A 15,336-nucleotide genomic window follows, 5' to 3' on the forward strand; every position below is an offset into this window, starting at 1 on the left:
AGCTAAAGCCTTTAAGTAATATCTTGTAAACTTTATTATCTTTATAACTATTTTGCTGCTAACACTAATAGCTGATAACATAATTACTTAATTATTATATATATGAATATTTCAAATTAAAATTTCATAATTATGATAAAATTTATATTTTTAAAAGTATTTTATATATTAATATATAATAGAAATTTAATAAATTATATTTTAAATATAAATAAATAAAAAAAGTAAAAATATTTTATTTTATTAAATATATTTAAATAATATTATAATATTCTCAAACTTATATAAAAAAAATTAATAAAACATATAAATTAAATATTTTACTTTTAATAAAATATTAATTTTTTATTAATATTTTTTTTAAAACTTAATCAATTTTTAAAATTTTGATTTAAGAATATTTTTTTTATTTGAAAGCTCTTACTGTAATTGATTAGTCTTTTAATTTTCATATTATTTAAATAAAATTTAAAGAATTAATTGTTGAAAATATGCATTTCTACAAAATGTGAATAATTAATAATAATTTTTATTATCAATTTATAAAACTTAATTCAAAAAGTGTGAAAATTAAATAAATAAGAGATTGATTATATAAAAATAATTTAAATAGTTTTCAAAAACTTCTATTGAGTTATTATAAAGAAAATATACATTGAGTTTTTTGAAAACTTTATTAATTTTAATTTTTATTTTATTTTATCAAGTATCTATTATTATTATTATTCATTTAATATATATTTAATCAGTAACGATAACATCTATCTAATTAAAACTAGTATTTAACTATTTAATTAATTTAATTAATAAATAGTAATCAATATATATACTTATAAAGTTTTATCATAGAATGATATAGCATTTAATAATTTTTTAATAAAAAACATATTTATAGTTTTAATTTTAATCTAATTTTTTTTTCAATTTAAATAAAATAAATAATAAAACAAAATAAAATAAAACAAAATAAAATAAAATAAAAATAATAAACTAAATATAAAATAAATCTTAATAAAAGTATTATTAGAAATATTCTCAACTTTTATATAAATTAAATATTAAATTTTATTTTATAGAGATAATTTTTATTTTCTCTATAAACTTAATTAAAAACTTTTTTTCTAATTTAATATTAAATAGAAAGATTATATTTAATTAATTAATTAAGTATTTTTCTTTTAATTTCTTTTTTATCTTATTTTTTAATAAGTAATTCATTAGTATATGATTTGAATTTTCAACTATATAATAAAAATTATATCTATTAAAGTTCATTAAATTTTTAAATTTTTTTATATATAATTTAAAGTAGTTATCCTCAAGTTATAATTATATTATAAAGAAAAATATTTTCTTTTTATATTTTATTGATGTAAATTTTCATTTTCATTTTATTTTATATTTTATATACTCAGTTTAAGATAAGTAAATCTAAATATATTTTTTTTAATCTTAATTCTTTCTACTTTTCTTTAAACTAATTTAATATTTATCTAATTATTTCAAATTTTATATTTTTAAGTAATTTAAATATTATTTGATTATTTGAAAATATTTAAATATTATTAATATCTATTTTCTAAGAGATTATTTTATAAGCTAATATAAAAGTCTTTTAAATTATAAATAATTCAATATTAAAAACTTTATATTTTTTTAAAAATTCTATAAAAATATTATATATTCTGAATTTAATTCAGAATACTTAACTGCTATATAAGTTTTTAAATATTTTTATTATTTTTTGAATTTTCTAAGTATATCAGCAATAAATTCTTCTTATATATGTTTATAAGTTTTGAATATATGCAGTTTTTTTCTCTTGTTTTGACAGTTCATTAATAGTAATATCTATTAGTAATTTTAAATTTTTTTTTAAAAATAAAATTTATTATAATTTATATTTTTTATATTTAAGTTTGATAATTTATTTTTAATTATAGTATATATTTTATACAGCTGAAAAAATAATATCTTTTTTAAATTATTAAAGTTTTTATTTTAATCTAGAAATTTTTCTCTATTTAAATCTTTTTCAAATATATTTAAAGAATATAAAGTAGATACTCTCATTTAAATTAAATGATTTTATATTTATTTTATAATTCTTAAAGTATAATTTATATAGTTTTTATTAAATTTAAATAACTGATAATGAAATTAATATCTCTTTTGTTATAGCTTTATTTAAAGGTGTTTTAAAAACTTTTAAAATTCTCTTTAAAGCTTTATTCTATAATAATGAAAATTGATTTATAAAATTTTTTTACTCTTTTCATTAAATCTCTACTGTGTAATCTGATATAGAAGCTGTATAAGCTATATATAATTATTGTATAGCTTAAAAAAATAAATCTCTTTCTATAATGAAGAGTCTAATAATATTATTTAAAATTTTCTCAGTCTGAGAAATTTTTTTTATATATAAACTTTAAAATTAAGCTTTAAGTCTAATTATATTCTCAGCTATTTCGTAGAAGTTTTTAATTTATTCATTAATAGATTTTCTGTGAAGACTAGATGATGTTCACTTTCTTAGTATATAGCTCATTCTGTATCAGTCACATGCTGAGAGCACACTATCTGTGAATTATTAGTAAAGATCATCAGATTCAGAGAATTGCATTGTTGCAGTCAGTTTTCAAAGTTTTATACTGTCTGTTTTTTGTGCAGTCTATCTTATACTTAATCTGCAAATCTTCTTTTCTGAGAATTCTCATCCAAGAAAGTATGAGAAGAGAGTTATGTGCTTTTGTCACATCAGTATAACTGAACACTTTAGACAGACATGTGATATGAAGCTGAGTGATAGCTACTTTATTGAAGTATCTCATTAGTGAATGCTTTTTGTTCAGCTTTTTGATTTTTACTGAAAAGATAGTACATCAGTTGTCTAGTATCTCTTTCATTAACATGATTTCTAGCTCACAGTATTGAGCTGAAATGAATGTGATCTTGTAAACTGACAGTGCCTCTTGCAAAACATCTATAAAAACTAGATCTAGTTTTCTGGCTAGACAATTTATTCAATTGAAGATTTTCTTTCTCTTCTCTATTTATATGACTTTAGATCATCAGGTCTCTGCTTCATAGCAGAGCACAGAGAGCACATAGATCTGAATAAATTATCTGAGTAATTGTACTAACACATCTCTTGCTGTGTTACTTAGCATCTATATGTCATTAGACATCTGATATATCTTAGCTGTTATGGTCTGTACATGCTTCTTGAAGCTTAGCTTTCTACCTAGTCAGATTTCTAGATATTTTATGTAGCTTTTCACAGCATTTGCTGTAATAAAGTAAATATCAGATGTTATTTTAAGATTAATTGAGAGATTTGAAAGAATTTTGTGCTATGTGAAGTGCACTATCTCAGTTTTAACAAAGTCAAATGTTAACTCTTTATTACTGACTTAATTATTTAGTAACTTGAAATTCTTTTAAAGAGTAACAACATTCTCTTCAAAAGTGATTTCAGCACTAAGCAGTTCTAAGTCATCTGTATAGTCTGAATGTGCATATCTTCTTTATATAGTTTCTAGAAAGAACAAAGACTGAATAAATAGTATAAATAGAATAGATGAGACTGGTGAGTCTTGTAAAACCTCTACTGAGATTTCAAAAAACTCTCTACAAAGTTCATTTATTCTAATTCTGTTTATATGTTTTGTTATGAAACTTTTCACTTATTTAATTAATTTTAATGATTAGTTTTATTCTTGCAGTCTTTGCAGCATTCTTTCTCTAAGTACAGCATTAAAAGTACTTTTGATATTTAGAGTAAGAAGAGAGACTACTCTTTTATAAGCTCAGACTTTTCTATATTATAAATCATCACTGTCACTAAATTTGAGATAGCACACTCAGAAAGGGCTTCAAAGTGCTGAAGATGAATAATTTTTTCTTGTATAGCAGTTCAGATCAATTTATGAGCTATCAGATAATTTAGTTTCTTTCTCAAAATTGAGAGAAGAACTATAAGTTTGTAGAATTGCAGAAGTGTTGAATTTCTATTGATCTTAGACAGAACAACCAGCATGACTTCTCAAAAAAAAATTGAATGTCAGTCAACTCTAAGACAGACTCTGAACAGTCTTTTCACTGATATCTTAATATGTAATCTTGTCTTTTATAGCATCTCTGTTGGGATTTCATCAGTTTCTGAAGTGATATTATCTGTGTTCAGCAGAGAGTTTTGTATCTCATATGCTAATACATTAGAAAATAATAATTTAACAGATAATAAATCAGATTAGCTATCTGAAATATTCTCTTTACTTGCAGTCTTCTGTAAGAGCACTCATTGCAGAAAATCTCTTTTCTCTCTAGAGCTTGTTCATGCTAGCTCAGTCTCTTCATCTACAAAAGAGAAAGAATAAAAAAATTCAGTTGAATGAGCTTATTTGATTATCATAAATATATCTTTCTCTGCTGAGACCTTTGCTATCTTATTTCATTAGTATTCTCTTTTGACTTTTCTGATAATTCTAACTATATTGTCTTTTGCTTTTTAGAAATATTTGAAATCTAGATACTGTGCTTAATGTAGTATTGTCACTGCTTTTTGACAGTTTTTATTTCATCATGATTGATCTGTGTCTTGCTCAATGCTCTTCTTGATGAAGCTTTTCAGAAAAGTTACTTGTAAAGAATTAAGCTCTAAGAACTAGAGACTAGTCCTTCTATATAACAAGGATGAATTGCTTGAGAAAGGGAAGAAAAGAATGAGATGAGAACTTGAGCTTAAGCAAGCTCATGTAGCATGATCACATGCACACATGCAAATAATGACTAGGCTGAGTCAGCCAGTCAGAGTGAATCTAGAGGTTCAACTTCTTATAATACTCCTCTTCTCCCTCTTTGTTGCAGGTCTTTATGACTATTTAAAGCCCTCTTTACACTTAATTTTGTCTGCTGAGAGGCCTCTCAAGCATTCAAGACCTTCACTTCTTGTAGGAGACTCATATCATTTCATGTAGACTCAGCCCAACCTACTCATTTAATGAGATATTGCTTTTTCCTCTAGTAGGTTCATTTGCTCTGAATTTTCTCAATCTCAAACTCAGATTCTTTCAGAGTCTCTATAATGAGTAGCTACCAGTCAGTTTGCCTCTGACTAGGCAGAGGATCTGTCACTGCAGCATGTAGAAGCTTTACATTAAAGATATTGTGAATGCTGAATGAGACATTCAGTCAGTAAGCATGAAATTCTATCTTTTCTAGCACAGTATATTGATTATATTTCATGTTCAGCTTCTTGCACAGATGATTAGTTCTTATGTTCTCTAAGCTCAATCAGATCTTATCTCCAGGTTGAAAGCTTGAAGCTGAGTCTCTTCATCTATTCATATATTTCTCTTGAGATTGCTGAGCATCTGTCATTTTTACTTGAGCTCACTTCAACACTTCACAGACCTTCCTCATATAATCATCTGCAAACTCAATGAAATTACATGATGTTTCAACAGAGAGTGCATCAGCTATATCAATGAAGAAGATATGAAAAAGATGTGTTAAAAAGAACAGACTCATGCTCATTGAGACAGCATCTCTATTATTGATGGCCAGCTGTGCTAGAGAGAGTCATTCACACCAGTCATTCTGTTGAAAGCTAATGTACTTGTGTAGGTAGATTACCAGAGTCTGATTCATTTGCTCTGTAGCTCTGTCAGTCTCTGAGTGATAGACTGTGGAGAGTCATCTCTTAATGTCTGATTTCTCACACATCTGAGTTCAAAACATGCTTGTGAAAGCCAACCCTCAATCTGACACTACTGCCTTAGAGATGTCATGTTGAGGAATGATGTTGTGAAGAAACTCTCTAGTCACTGTCTCTGCATCAGTTTTCTTAACTGCTTTTAATATAACTCTCTTGATCAGTCTGTCCATTATAATCATGATGTTCATGTATTCTTTAGAGCTTGATAAGTTCACAATAAAGTTCATAGAAAGCTTCTGTCACATGTGTTCAGAAATGAGGAGAGGCTTAAGCAGTCTCTGACATCAATCTCTTCATGCAGTGTTTGATCTGCAAAGATGACAGTTCCTGATCATTCTTCTGACATCAGTGGCATAGCCTGGCCAGTAGAACTCATGTCATAGAACTTCTGCTGTTTGCTCTCACCCAGAATGACCAGTAAGAGATGAGTCATAAGCCTCATGCACTAATCTGATTCAAAGAGGTTTGAAGTCTGGCACTCACTTACAATCTTGAAAGAGAAGCTTCTCATTCTCATTTAAAGAGCACTTAGAGACAGAGGTCTTAATGCTGAGTTCAGAAGAAAATCTGAATCTTCTCTCATGAAGAGTTTGCTTTAGATGCTGCAGGATTTTGTCATTTTTGTGAGCCTCATTCCACTGAGCTTGAAGAGACATCTCAGATTCCATGCTGGCAGCAGCCACTATTGATTCCATTTTGAGTGTCAGTACATTAAACTTAAGTAGTTGAGCTTGCCTCTGCTTGATTCTCTCATCATCAGCACTCTGTGACATGTTCTGCTCTCTTCATAATAGAGTGTCTGGTCCAGCATTCAACTTCTCTGACCAGTAATCAATTCTGAAGTTGAATCAATAGAGAATATCCATCCAACATAGCTGTCTTTTATTTAGTCTGTGTGTAGTCATGAAGTATTCTAGATTCTTATGATCTGTGAGAATCTTGAATTTCTTTACACTTTGTAGCTCAGCATCTCATTTCTTTAAACACTTAATTATCACTAATAACTTCTTATCATGAATCTTATAGTTGCATTCCACAGGTGAATGCTTGTGAGAGAAGAAGGCACATGGGTGTAGAATGCTCTGCTCATCATATTGTAGCAGCACTTCTTCTGAGACATAATCTGAGAAGTTCATTTCCAATATAGTCTCACAGTCAGAGTTGAATTGAAGCAGGATTGAAGCAGAGATAAACATTGATTTTAGACATTTAACAGCTTTCTCAGCCTTGCTCATCCACAAAAAAGAAACATTCTTGCATGTAAGAATCATCAGTGAAATTGTGATCTTTGAGAAATCTCTGATAAATCATCTATAGAAATTGACAAAGACTAAAAATCCTCATACATCTTTAAGAGTAGTAGGTGTTGCTCATTCCAAAACAGCTTTAATTTTCTCTAGATTCATTCATATACCCTTGCACACTTCAATGATGAATTCAAGATATTTTGTGCTGTTCATCTCAAACTCACTCTTTCTGATGTCTGCCTGCAGGCCTGCTTTCTGTAGACACATAAGCATCTTTTGTACATGCTTGCAATGCTTCTGTAAGCTTCTTGAGGAAAATATCAAGATGTCATCTAAATAGACTGAGCAGAAGTCGTCTAGATATCCACATAATGCTCAGTTGATATATTTTTGAAATGTGCTTGGAGCATTGGCCAAACCAAAGAGTGTAACCAGCCACTCAAATAGCCCATATCTGGTTCTAAAGGCTGTCATCCACTCATCACCTTCTGTGATTTGAATCTTGTGAAAAGCTGCAATAATGTCCAGCTTAGTGAATTATTTAGCCTGTTCAATTTGCTGTAGAGTCTCACTGATTAATGATAGATGATATCAATTCTTTCAGATGATTTTGTTAAGAGCTTAATAGTCCACACAGAATCTTAGCCCATCCTCAGACTTCTTCATGAATAGTACAGAGGCAGCTGCAGAGGAGTTGCTCACTCTAATAAAACCCTTATCTAGATAATCTGTAAGAGTCTTTTGCAAAGCCAGTAGTTCCTCTCAAGACATATTATATAGCAGGCCTCAATGGAGTTGTTCCATGCTACCATCAACCTTTTTAATCAGTTCAATCTCATGATCTCTACCTGGGTCACAAAGTGGGGGTAGAGTGTCAGCGGCTTCCTTATCAAATATGTTCAAAAACTCATGATAATGTTCAGACAGCTTTTCTCTAGGGTCAATCTTTGATTTCACTTCTAGAGTCTTTTGAATATTGATCAAACTGACAGTGAAGATCTCAATGTTTTACTTTTCTCAAGTGCTCACAAGCCTAGAGAAGCTTACAGCAGAGATGAGAGTCACATCAGCTTTTGCATTTGAACTAGACTTTATCTCTATGCCACTCTCTTCAAATCTCACAATTCTTCAATGAGAGATCACAGTCACCTTTTGCTGGGCCAGCCAGAGGTCATCTAGATACATATCATGACCATATAATTCATTCACCACATAGAGAAAGGTCTGTTCAGTTACATGACCATCTATATCAATTCAAATGCCAGTCACTATGCTCATGGAGAGTCCCATGGAGTCTTCAAAGCCAGTCATTTTAACAGGAGGAATTTCAATGCACAGGAGCTTATGCTTGTTAACATAGAATTGTGAAATAAGACCATAGACATTACATCTACTGTCTATCATTGCTCTAATCAAAAAGGCATTATCTACTAGAACATTGACAGTGAAAGGTTTGAATATCATTTTAGATTTAAATCCTCTTCATTGCTTTTTCATAAGCTTCTTATTTCACTTCTTCCAGTGTCTTTTGATTTAAGCTACTCTTTTTCCTGAATCCTCACTTGTATCCACATTGTTGTCATCTAGTACCAGCTCAGAGATCATCTTAGCTATTGTGGGGGTGGCAGGGTGTCTGGGAGATTTGAACAGACAGCTCTTAATCATATGATCTTCAGCTCTGTATCTCAGGCACAGGCCTTGCTCTCTTCATCAATTAACCTCTGTCTGATTTATCAACTTGGTGTGGCAGATGCTTGGGGTCACAGCATCAGAAGAGAGATCCATCAGATCATCAGTGAAAGCTTGAGACCAGTTTCATCAATCAAGAACAGCATGACAAAGTAGAGAGTGTGAATTAGATGTCATATGATCTGAAGAAGATCTGCTCTCATGATGTTTAGACCACTGCCTTAAAGTCTTAAGCTCAGAGAGTTGATGATTAACTAATCTAAGCTTCTTGCAGTAATTCTCATAGAGAGATGGTTCCCTTACACCCATCATGCCTTCCCTCAGCTCCATGCTTAGGGCAGATTTCAAATACCTCTTTTTAATACAATCATTCCATCTGTGACTGCCAGCTTTCAGCAGTAGCTGATTAAATTCAGACAGAAAGTCAAAGAGAGCTCTTCTACTCTGTCATAAATTGTTGAGCTTTTGCATAGTCTTTTCCTGTTGTGTGGGATCACTAAAGAGCATGTGTGTCTGCTCCAGTAAGCTCTCTACTATGAAGTTGATCTTGTTCTTATTATTCTCAACTCAGAGATAAACTCAAGCTGCTGCCATTTCTTCCAGTCTTAAGTACACATATCAAGCACATTTCTCATTATTGCCTAAAGCTTTTCTATCAATCTTAAGCTTTGATTGAAGCTTTAGCTCCCACTGAGAGTAGTGCTTCAGATTAGAACCATCATACTTCTTGCAGTCCAGTAGCTTGATCTTTGATCTTCTGACTGCAATGAGTGATTGTGAGTTCAATTGAGAGAGGATTGATGTCAGAATGTTCAAAGCTTGTCATAGATTAGCTATTTCAGCTTGCTGAGCTGCTATTAAATCTCTGTTCTCACACTGAATCTGTTTCTGCTGTTGAAAAAAGGTCATTCATTGTTGTTCAAAGCTGCTGGAGGTGTCCCTGCTCATTGCTTCACAGTGATTCATTTGTGTATTTGTTGTACAAGTCTGCTGCTTTATCTCATTCAGCTAGACATTTTCAATGTCACTCATTCATTTGTTAGCATGATTGCTAACCCAGTCTATTCATATACCAGTTCTATCACTGAACTTTGTAATGCAGGATTTAAAGCTTCCAATAGTCTATCATATGTTAGCATGTTTGCTGAGCTTCATGATACAGAATTAAGACTCCCAGTGGCCTATCAATGAAAGGAGTGAAGCAATTTGTAATGTAAAGGGTTAAGCTCTAAGAACTAGAGGCTAGTCCTCCTATATAACAAGAATGAATTGCTTGAGAAAGAGAAGAAAAGAATGAGATGAGAACTCAAGCTTAAGCAAGCTCACGTAGTATGATCACGTGCGCATATGCAAATGATGGCTAGGCTGAGTCAGCCAGCCAGAGCGAATCTAGAGATTCAACTTCTTATACTACTAGTGCATCTGTAATACTCTAAGTCAGAGCATTCAGCTGATCTATACTGAGATACTTTGAAATATCAAATAGTTTATCTAGTTTTAACTTATACACCTTCAGCATCTGATTAAAGACCTTCTCATTCATGATGTTGAGACAAAAATGATGAGATGATCTATCAGATCTTGCATCTCATGAAAGGCTGATTTTGATGAGAAGAGTCTGATGATAAGAGAAAGTATAAAGAAATCTGTTTATTTATGTGTTCACTTCTTTGATAACTAATTCTAGAGTGGCTCAGACTAGGTCTAGCATGTTATACCTATATGTAGAGGTGTCTGAGTTCATGATGAGAGTAAAATTGAAATTCATGATTCATTGCAGAAATAATTCTGCTTATATGCTTGAAGACATTTCTGATTATCATGCAGAATGCTTGATATTGAAATTATCAGCAAAAAGTAAAGAAATTGCTGAGATGAATCAAAGAGAAGAGAGCTGATATTTTATTTAAAATTCTCTGCATCTGAGAATGTATTTTATATGTTGACTGTCTGAAGCTATAGATCTCAGATCTATATATGCAGCATATGAATGTCTCAGTTTTCTATCTAGAGGTCAGAGACTATATGAGCATGAATTTGTGAATGCTTATGCACATAGATGAGAATTCATGACTTTCTGTTTCACTTTTCAATTGAGGCAAAGCAGTTGAATACTGAGTGTTTTTTAAAGATGTGTCAGCTCAAATTTCTGTAAATTCAGAGCTTTTATATGAGAAAAATGTTAGTCTTTTTTTCAAACACTAAATTAAAAACTGTCTCATATGTTGAACTTTCTTTTTCTATATTGATCTTTATAATCTGCAGAAATTGTGAAGATTTAAAGTTCTTCTTTATTGAGTAGCTGAAAGAAGAGTGTTGTTGCAAAAGATATCATATTAAATATTGTATTAAATATTAAGTTGAGCATCATGTCTAATGCTGTATCTAATGATATGCTCAATGTCATGTTTAATGTTGTGTTTGATATCAGTGTGAGATTAAATTTACACTCAGTAAAGTTATTTACTCTCAGATCAGCTAATGAATCTCAATCACTACATTTACTATTATTTATTTTAATCAAGTATGTCTTATTTTATGTATTGTAGATATTTCTCAGCTAATTTCTTGAATGTTTTTAAACAATTTTATTCTTTATTTCTGATCTGATAGAGCAGATTAAATCATCTGCAGCATGTGATTCAAAACAGTTAATGCAGTGATTGTGGCATTCACATACTTCATTTTTATTATAATAGATCAAATTTTCTTTCACATGATTTTTAGATCTGTATTTTTTGCAGTGAGAAATATAAAGAAAGTATTTTTTTTAATAAAATTCTCAGCATCTGCTGTATTGTTATATTTTAATCTTAAATGTTTTTCTAATCACTGATTTTTGATATTCATATAGTTTTACTTTTTGATGATAAATTTACTGCTGTCTCTTGTGAAAAGTATAATATAAAAGTGACTGTTGAGTTTTCAGAGTGTGTTTTTACTCAGTAACTATGAACAAACTTAATTCTAATTTAAAGTGTGAATTTTTTTTATCATAAATGCTGCTGAGAGACACAGAGTTTCATCATCATAATCATTAATCTTCATAAGCAGCTCAGAAATCAGACAAATGATTCAATGTTCTTTCTTCTCTATCTAAACATTGATGAGAGTAGCTGTTACATTATTCTTTTTGACTAGCAAAGTCTTCATGTCTTATAAACTTCTAGAGATGATGACAATGTCAATGAGAATGACTTGAACTGCTGTGATGACTGCTGTCAAAGACTTTGAAAGTTCAGTCTTAAGCTTTCTAAGAGTAGTTATCAGACTTGCTTTATAAGTTAGATGATCTGAAGACAAACATGCAAGAATTTATGATGTTTTTTCTTCTTAAGAGTTATTTCTAAGCAGAGATTTATATAGTATAATTGCTGATATTTTTATTACATTAATGCTGTTTACAGCTGTTTTTGCATATATAAAAGCTATTGCATCAGTTGCATCAGTAAAGTTAGTAAATTTGATTGTAATGAACTACTTCACTATTTCTAAACTTTTATTGTATCAATCTTTGACTAATGACTTCATGATAACTTCAAAAATCAGTGTTTTTAATAAATTTTTTATCTTCATGCCATCTAAGTCTTCTTCAATCTGATTAAGTATATTTATAGCAGCTAGTGCTTCTGTATGAAATTTCTATATCTCAGTCTCATGAATAGCTAGAAGCTTACTAGCCATCAGATCACATAGATTGAAATGTATTTGTTAGGCTCAGCGTCCGACCGAGCCCGACCGAAGGCCGGTGCCCGGTTAGACTCGACGTCGGATTAAGCTCGGCGCCCGATTAGGCCTAATCCATATCACGTGACCACACGACCATGCAGGTGGTTATAATCCACGCAGGCCCCAGCACCCCCTTTCATCCCATCAAGCTTAGTATTTTGTTATATAGCAGTTAGCAACGCAGAGAGTCTTTCTTCTTATGTAGCTCGCATTCACTCCCTAACACAATACTAAGCTTCCCTTCTACCTTCTCACTCAGGTTTCAGCAGAAAACTTGAGTGCCTCAGTTGAATTAGAACCTGCTAGTTCAGAGCCTGACAATGCATCAGATCAACTGCTAAGACAACAGCACTGTTGAAGACAACAGCTCAATCCAACATCAGATGGCCACCACAGGCTCCCAACCCCCTGGAAGGGGCTGAAAGGACTGATGATACCTCCTAACAAGATCAACTGACCAACCACATGTCTCAATTGAGGAATTCAGAGAGGCAATCCACTCAGACAGTGACTGTGTTTATAATGAGTTGGCAGTGATCTTTGATGGCATCTTTGACAATGAAAAAACATTAAGAGATATGATCACACATCTGAGAATGGAATGGGACAATGTTACTAATCAGACTGCTGTCAAGCAAAGCCAGATTGATGAGCTAATTGCTGAATGTGATGAACTTAGTCACACTCTGGTCCACATGACAGTCAGCAATCAAGCAGCAAGTTGAGGTGTCACCCCCTCTGAGACTGCCAGGAGGTCTGTCAAGATTGATGATCTGAAACACCTCACTGACAGCAAGGAGCTGAAATTTGAACACTGGCTCTCCCAGATGAAGAACAAGCTCTGAGAGAATGCTGACCACTACCCTACTGAACACATGAGAATAGCATACATTGAAAACTGGACTGATGGGGACACAGCACATCACATTGCACTCTGTATGAAAGAGAACCACCCTGAGCAATATCAAACTGCAGAAGAGATGTTTGAGCACCTCAAGTCAATATATGAGGATGCTAACAAGCTGCAAAATGCCAAGGGTGATTATCACAAGCTGATTATGTGCAATGAGGATAATTATCATGAATTTGTCACAAAATTTTTACATCTGGCAGGGGAGGTCAAGATTGCCAGAGGGGACTACAAGACAGACTTCAATGACAAGCTGTCCTTTGACCTTCAGAAGATGGTAGCAGTAGCCAATGTGATCACTGATACATATGCTGAGTTTCAGAAAATCTGTGTGCAGACAGCTCACACCCTTCAGACAATCAATGCCACCCAGAAATCAAAGAGCTCATGGGGAAATGGGTCTAATATCTTCAAACAGAACACTCTGTGGACTGTCAACAGTCAAACACCCCTCAGCATCTCTACAACAAAATCCTCTACTGTGAAGGAGGCCTTGAGCTCTCATTCAGATATTCAGTGCTACTACTGTAAGGAAAAAGGCCACATTGCCAGAAACTGCCCTGCAAAGCAGAAGTTCCAGCAGATGATTGCTGAGCTCACAGAGAATGATGCCTCTGAGTCTTCAGCAGATTCAGGAAAAGAGTGAGTCTGAGAGAAGACTTCACCTCAGGTAGTTCAACAGTCTGTGAGAGGTTTGAGATGAAGGACTTGATTGGGGGGAAAAGCTTTAATGTACTAATCAAATTAGCCTACAATGGAATTGCTACTTCTACAAATTCTCTTGCTGATACTGAAGCAAATGATGTGAATTTTATTGATACCTGATATGCCATAGAATTGGCAAGATTCTTTGATAGGAAGTTTCAAGAACTCCCATTCAAATGCCGCATGAAGGGATACAATGGTGCCCCCGGCAGGGTGATAGACCACACATTGACCCTAAACCTCTGGGTGGATGGCCGGAGATTTCAGAATGTCCCTCTGCTGGTAACAGACCTAGGCCAGCACCCTGTCATCCTGGGACAGAAGTGGTTGGCAGCACAGGATATATGGCTTGATGTTAAAAACCAATGTCTGATTTGGCTGAGTGAACAGTCTATCCCTGAACAGATGGCAGAGCTGATGTTGAAGATAGTACCCTGATCAGTACTGAAGTGTCCAGACCCCAAGCCTGAGCATCAGGCAGATGTGGAACAAAGAGAGATCAAGCTGGATGAGGAGATCAGACAGGAGCATCAGGCTCAGCTCCACAGATTGAAAGGGACCAGCTCAGTCATGATGCCTGAGATGAGGCAGGGGCTGACCTGGGAGGAGACAGCACCACAGATGATGGATATGAACTTCATTGAGGCTGCTTCCTTCCATGATTATATGAAGAACAAGAAGTCAACAGTCTTCATAACCAGTCTGTATGAAATTGATAAACAGCTTGAGGAGAAGCAGGGTTTAGTGAGAGCTGAGGATGAGTCTGATGAGAAGCTGATCAGCAACTTATCAGAATGATTGAAAGACCAGAAGAACTGCTTCTCAAAGAAAGCATCAGATGAACTGCCCCCCCTACAGAAGAATGTTGATTTTAAAATAGAGCTTCAGCCTGATGTTGACCTCACCCAGGGCATTGGACATGCGCCTCTATATAAGATGAATCTAGAGGAACTAGAGGCAGTGAAGACCTACCTTGAAGCCAACCTAGCAAAGGGTTTCATCACCCCAAGTTCAGCCCCCTACGCCTCCTCAATCCTGATTGCCTGTAGTGGGAAGAAGCTACAATTCTGTGTTGACTTTCACAAGCTGAATGCTATAATCAAATGAGATCAGTATCCCTTGCCTCTGATAGATGAGCTGATGGACCAACTCAATGAAGTGAAATACTTTACAAAGTTGGACATTCAGCAGAGGTTCCATCACATCTGAATGGACCCTGAGTCTGAGGACCTGACCACCTTTAGAACCCGCTACAGGACCTATAAATATCAGGTGGTCCCCTTTGGCCTTACAAACACCCCTGCCTGCTTTCAATGATTTGTTAACAGTATCTT

General features: G+C 32.9%; 1 protein-coding gene across 1 annotated transcript; it reads left to right on the forward strand.

Annotated features, from left to right (window-relative positions):
- Positions 1–13,262: 13,262 nt before the first annotated feature.
- Positions 13,263–15,109, forward strand: PADG_12489 (uncharacterized protein; the record flags this gene model as incomplete). Its single annotated transcript, XM_010765588.1, has 4 exons — positions 13,263–13,939; positions 14,155–14,369; positions 14,445–14,746; positions 14,861–15,109. 4 exons carry the CDS (start codon positions 13,263–13,265, stop codon positions 15,107–15,109), a joined length of 1,443 nt encoding a protein of 480 aa, XP_010763890.1.
- Positions 15,110–15,336: the final 227 nt, after the last annotated feature.

Source organism: Paracoccidioides brasiliensis (genome assembly GCF_000150735.1).
Source record: "Paracoccidioides brasiliensis Pb18 unplaced genomic scaffold supercont2.21, whole genome shotgun sequence".
NCBI lineage: Eukaryota > Fungi > Ascomycota > Eurotiomycetes > Onygenales > Ajellomycetaceae > Paracoccidioides > Paracoccidioides brasiliensis.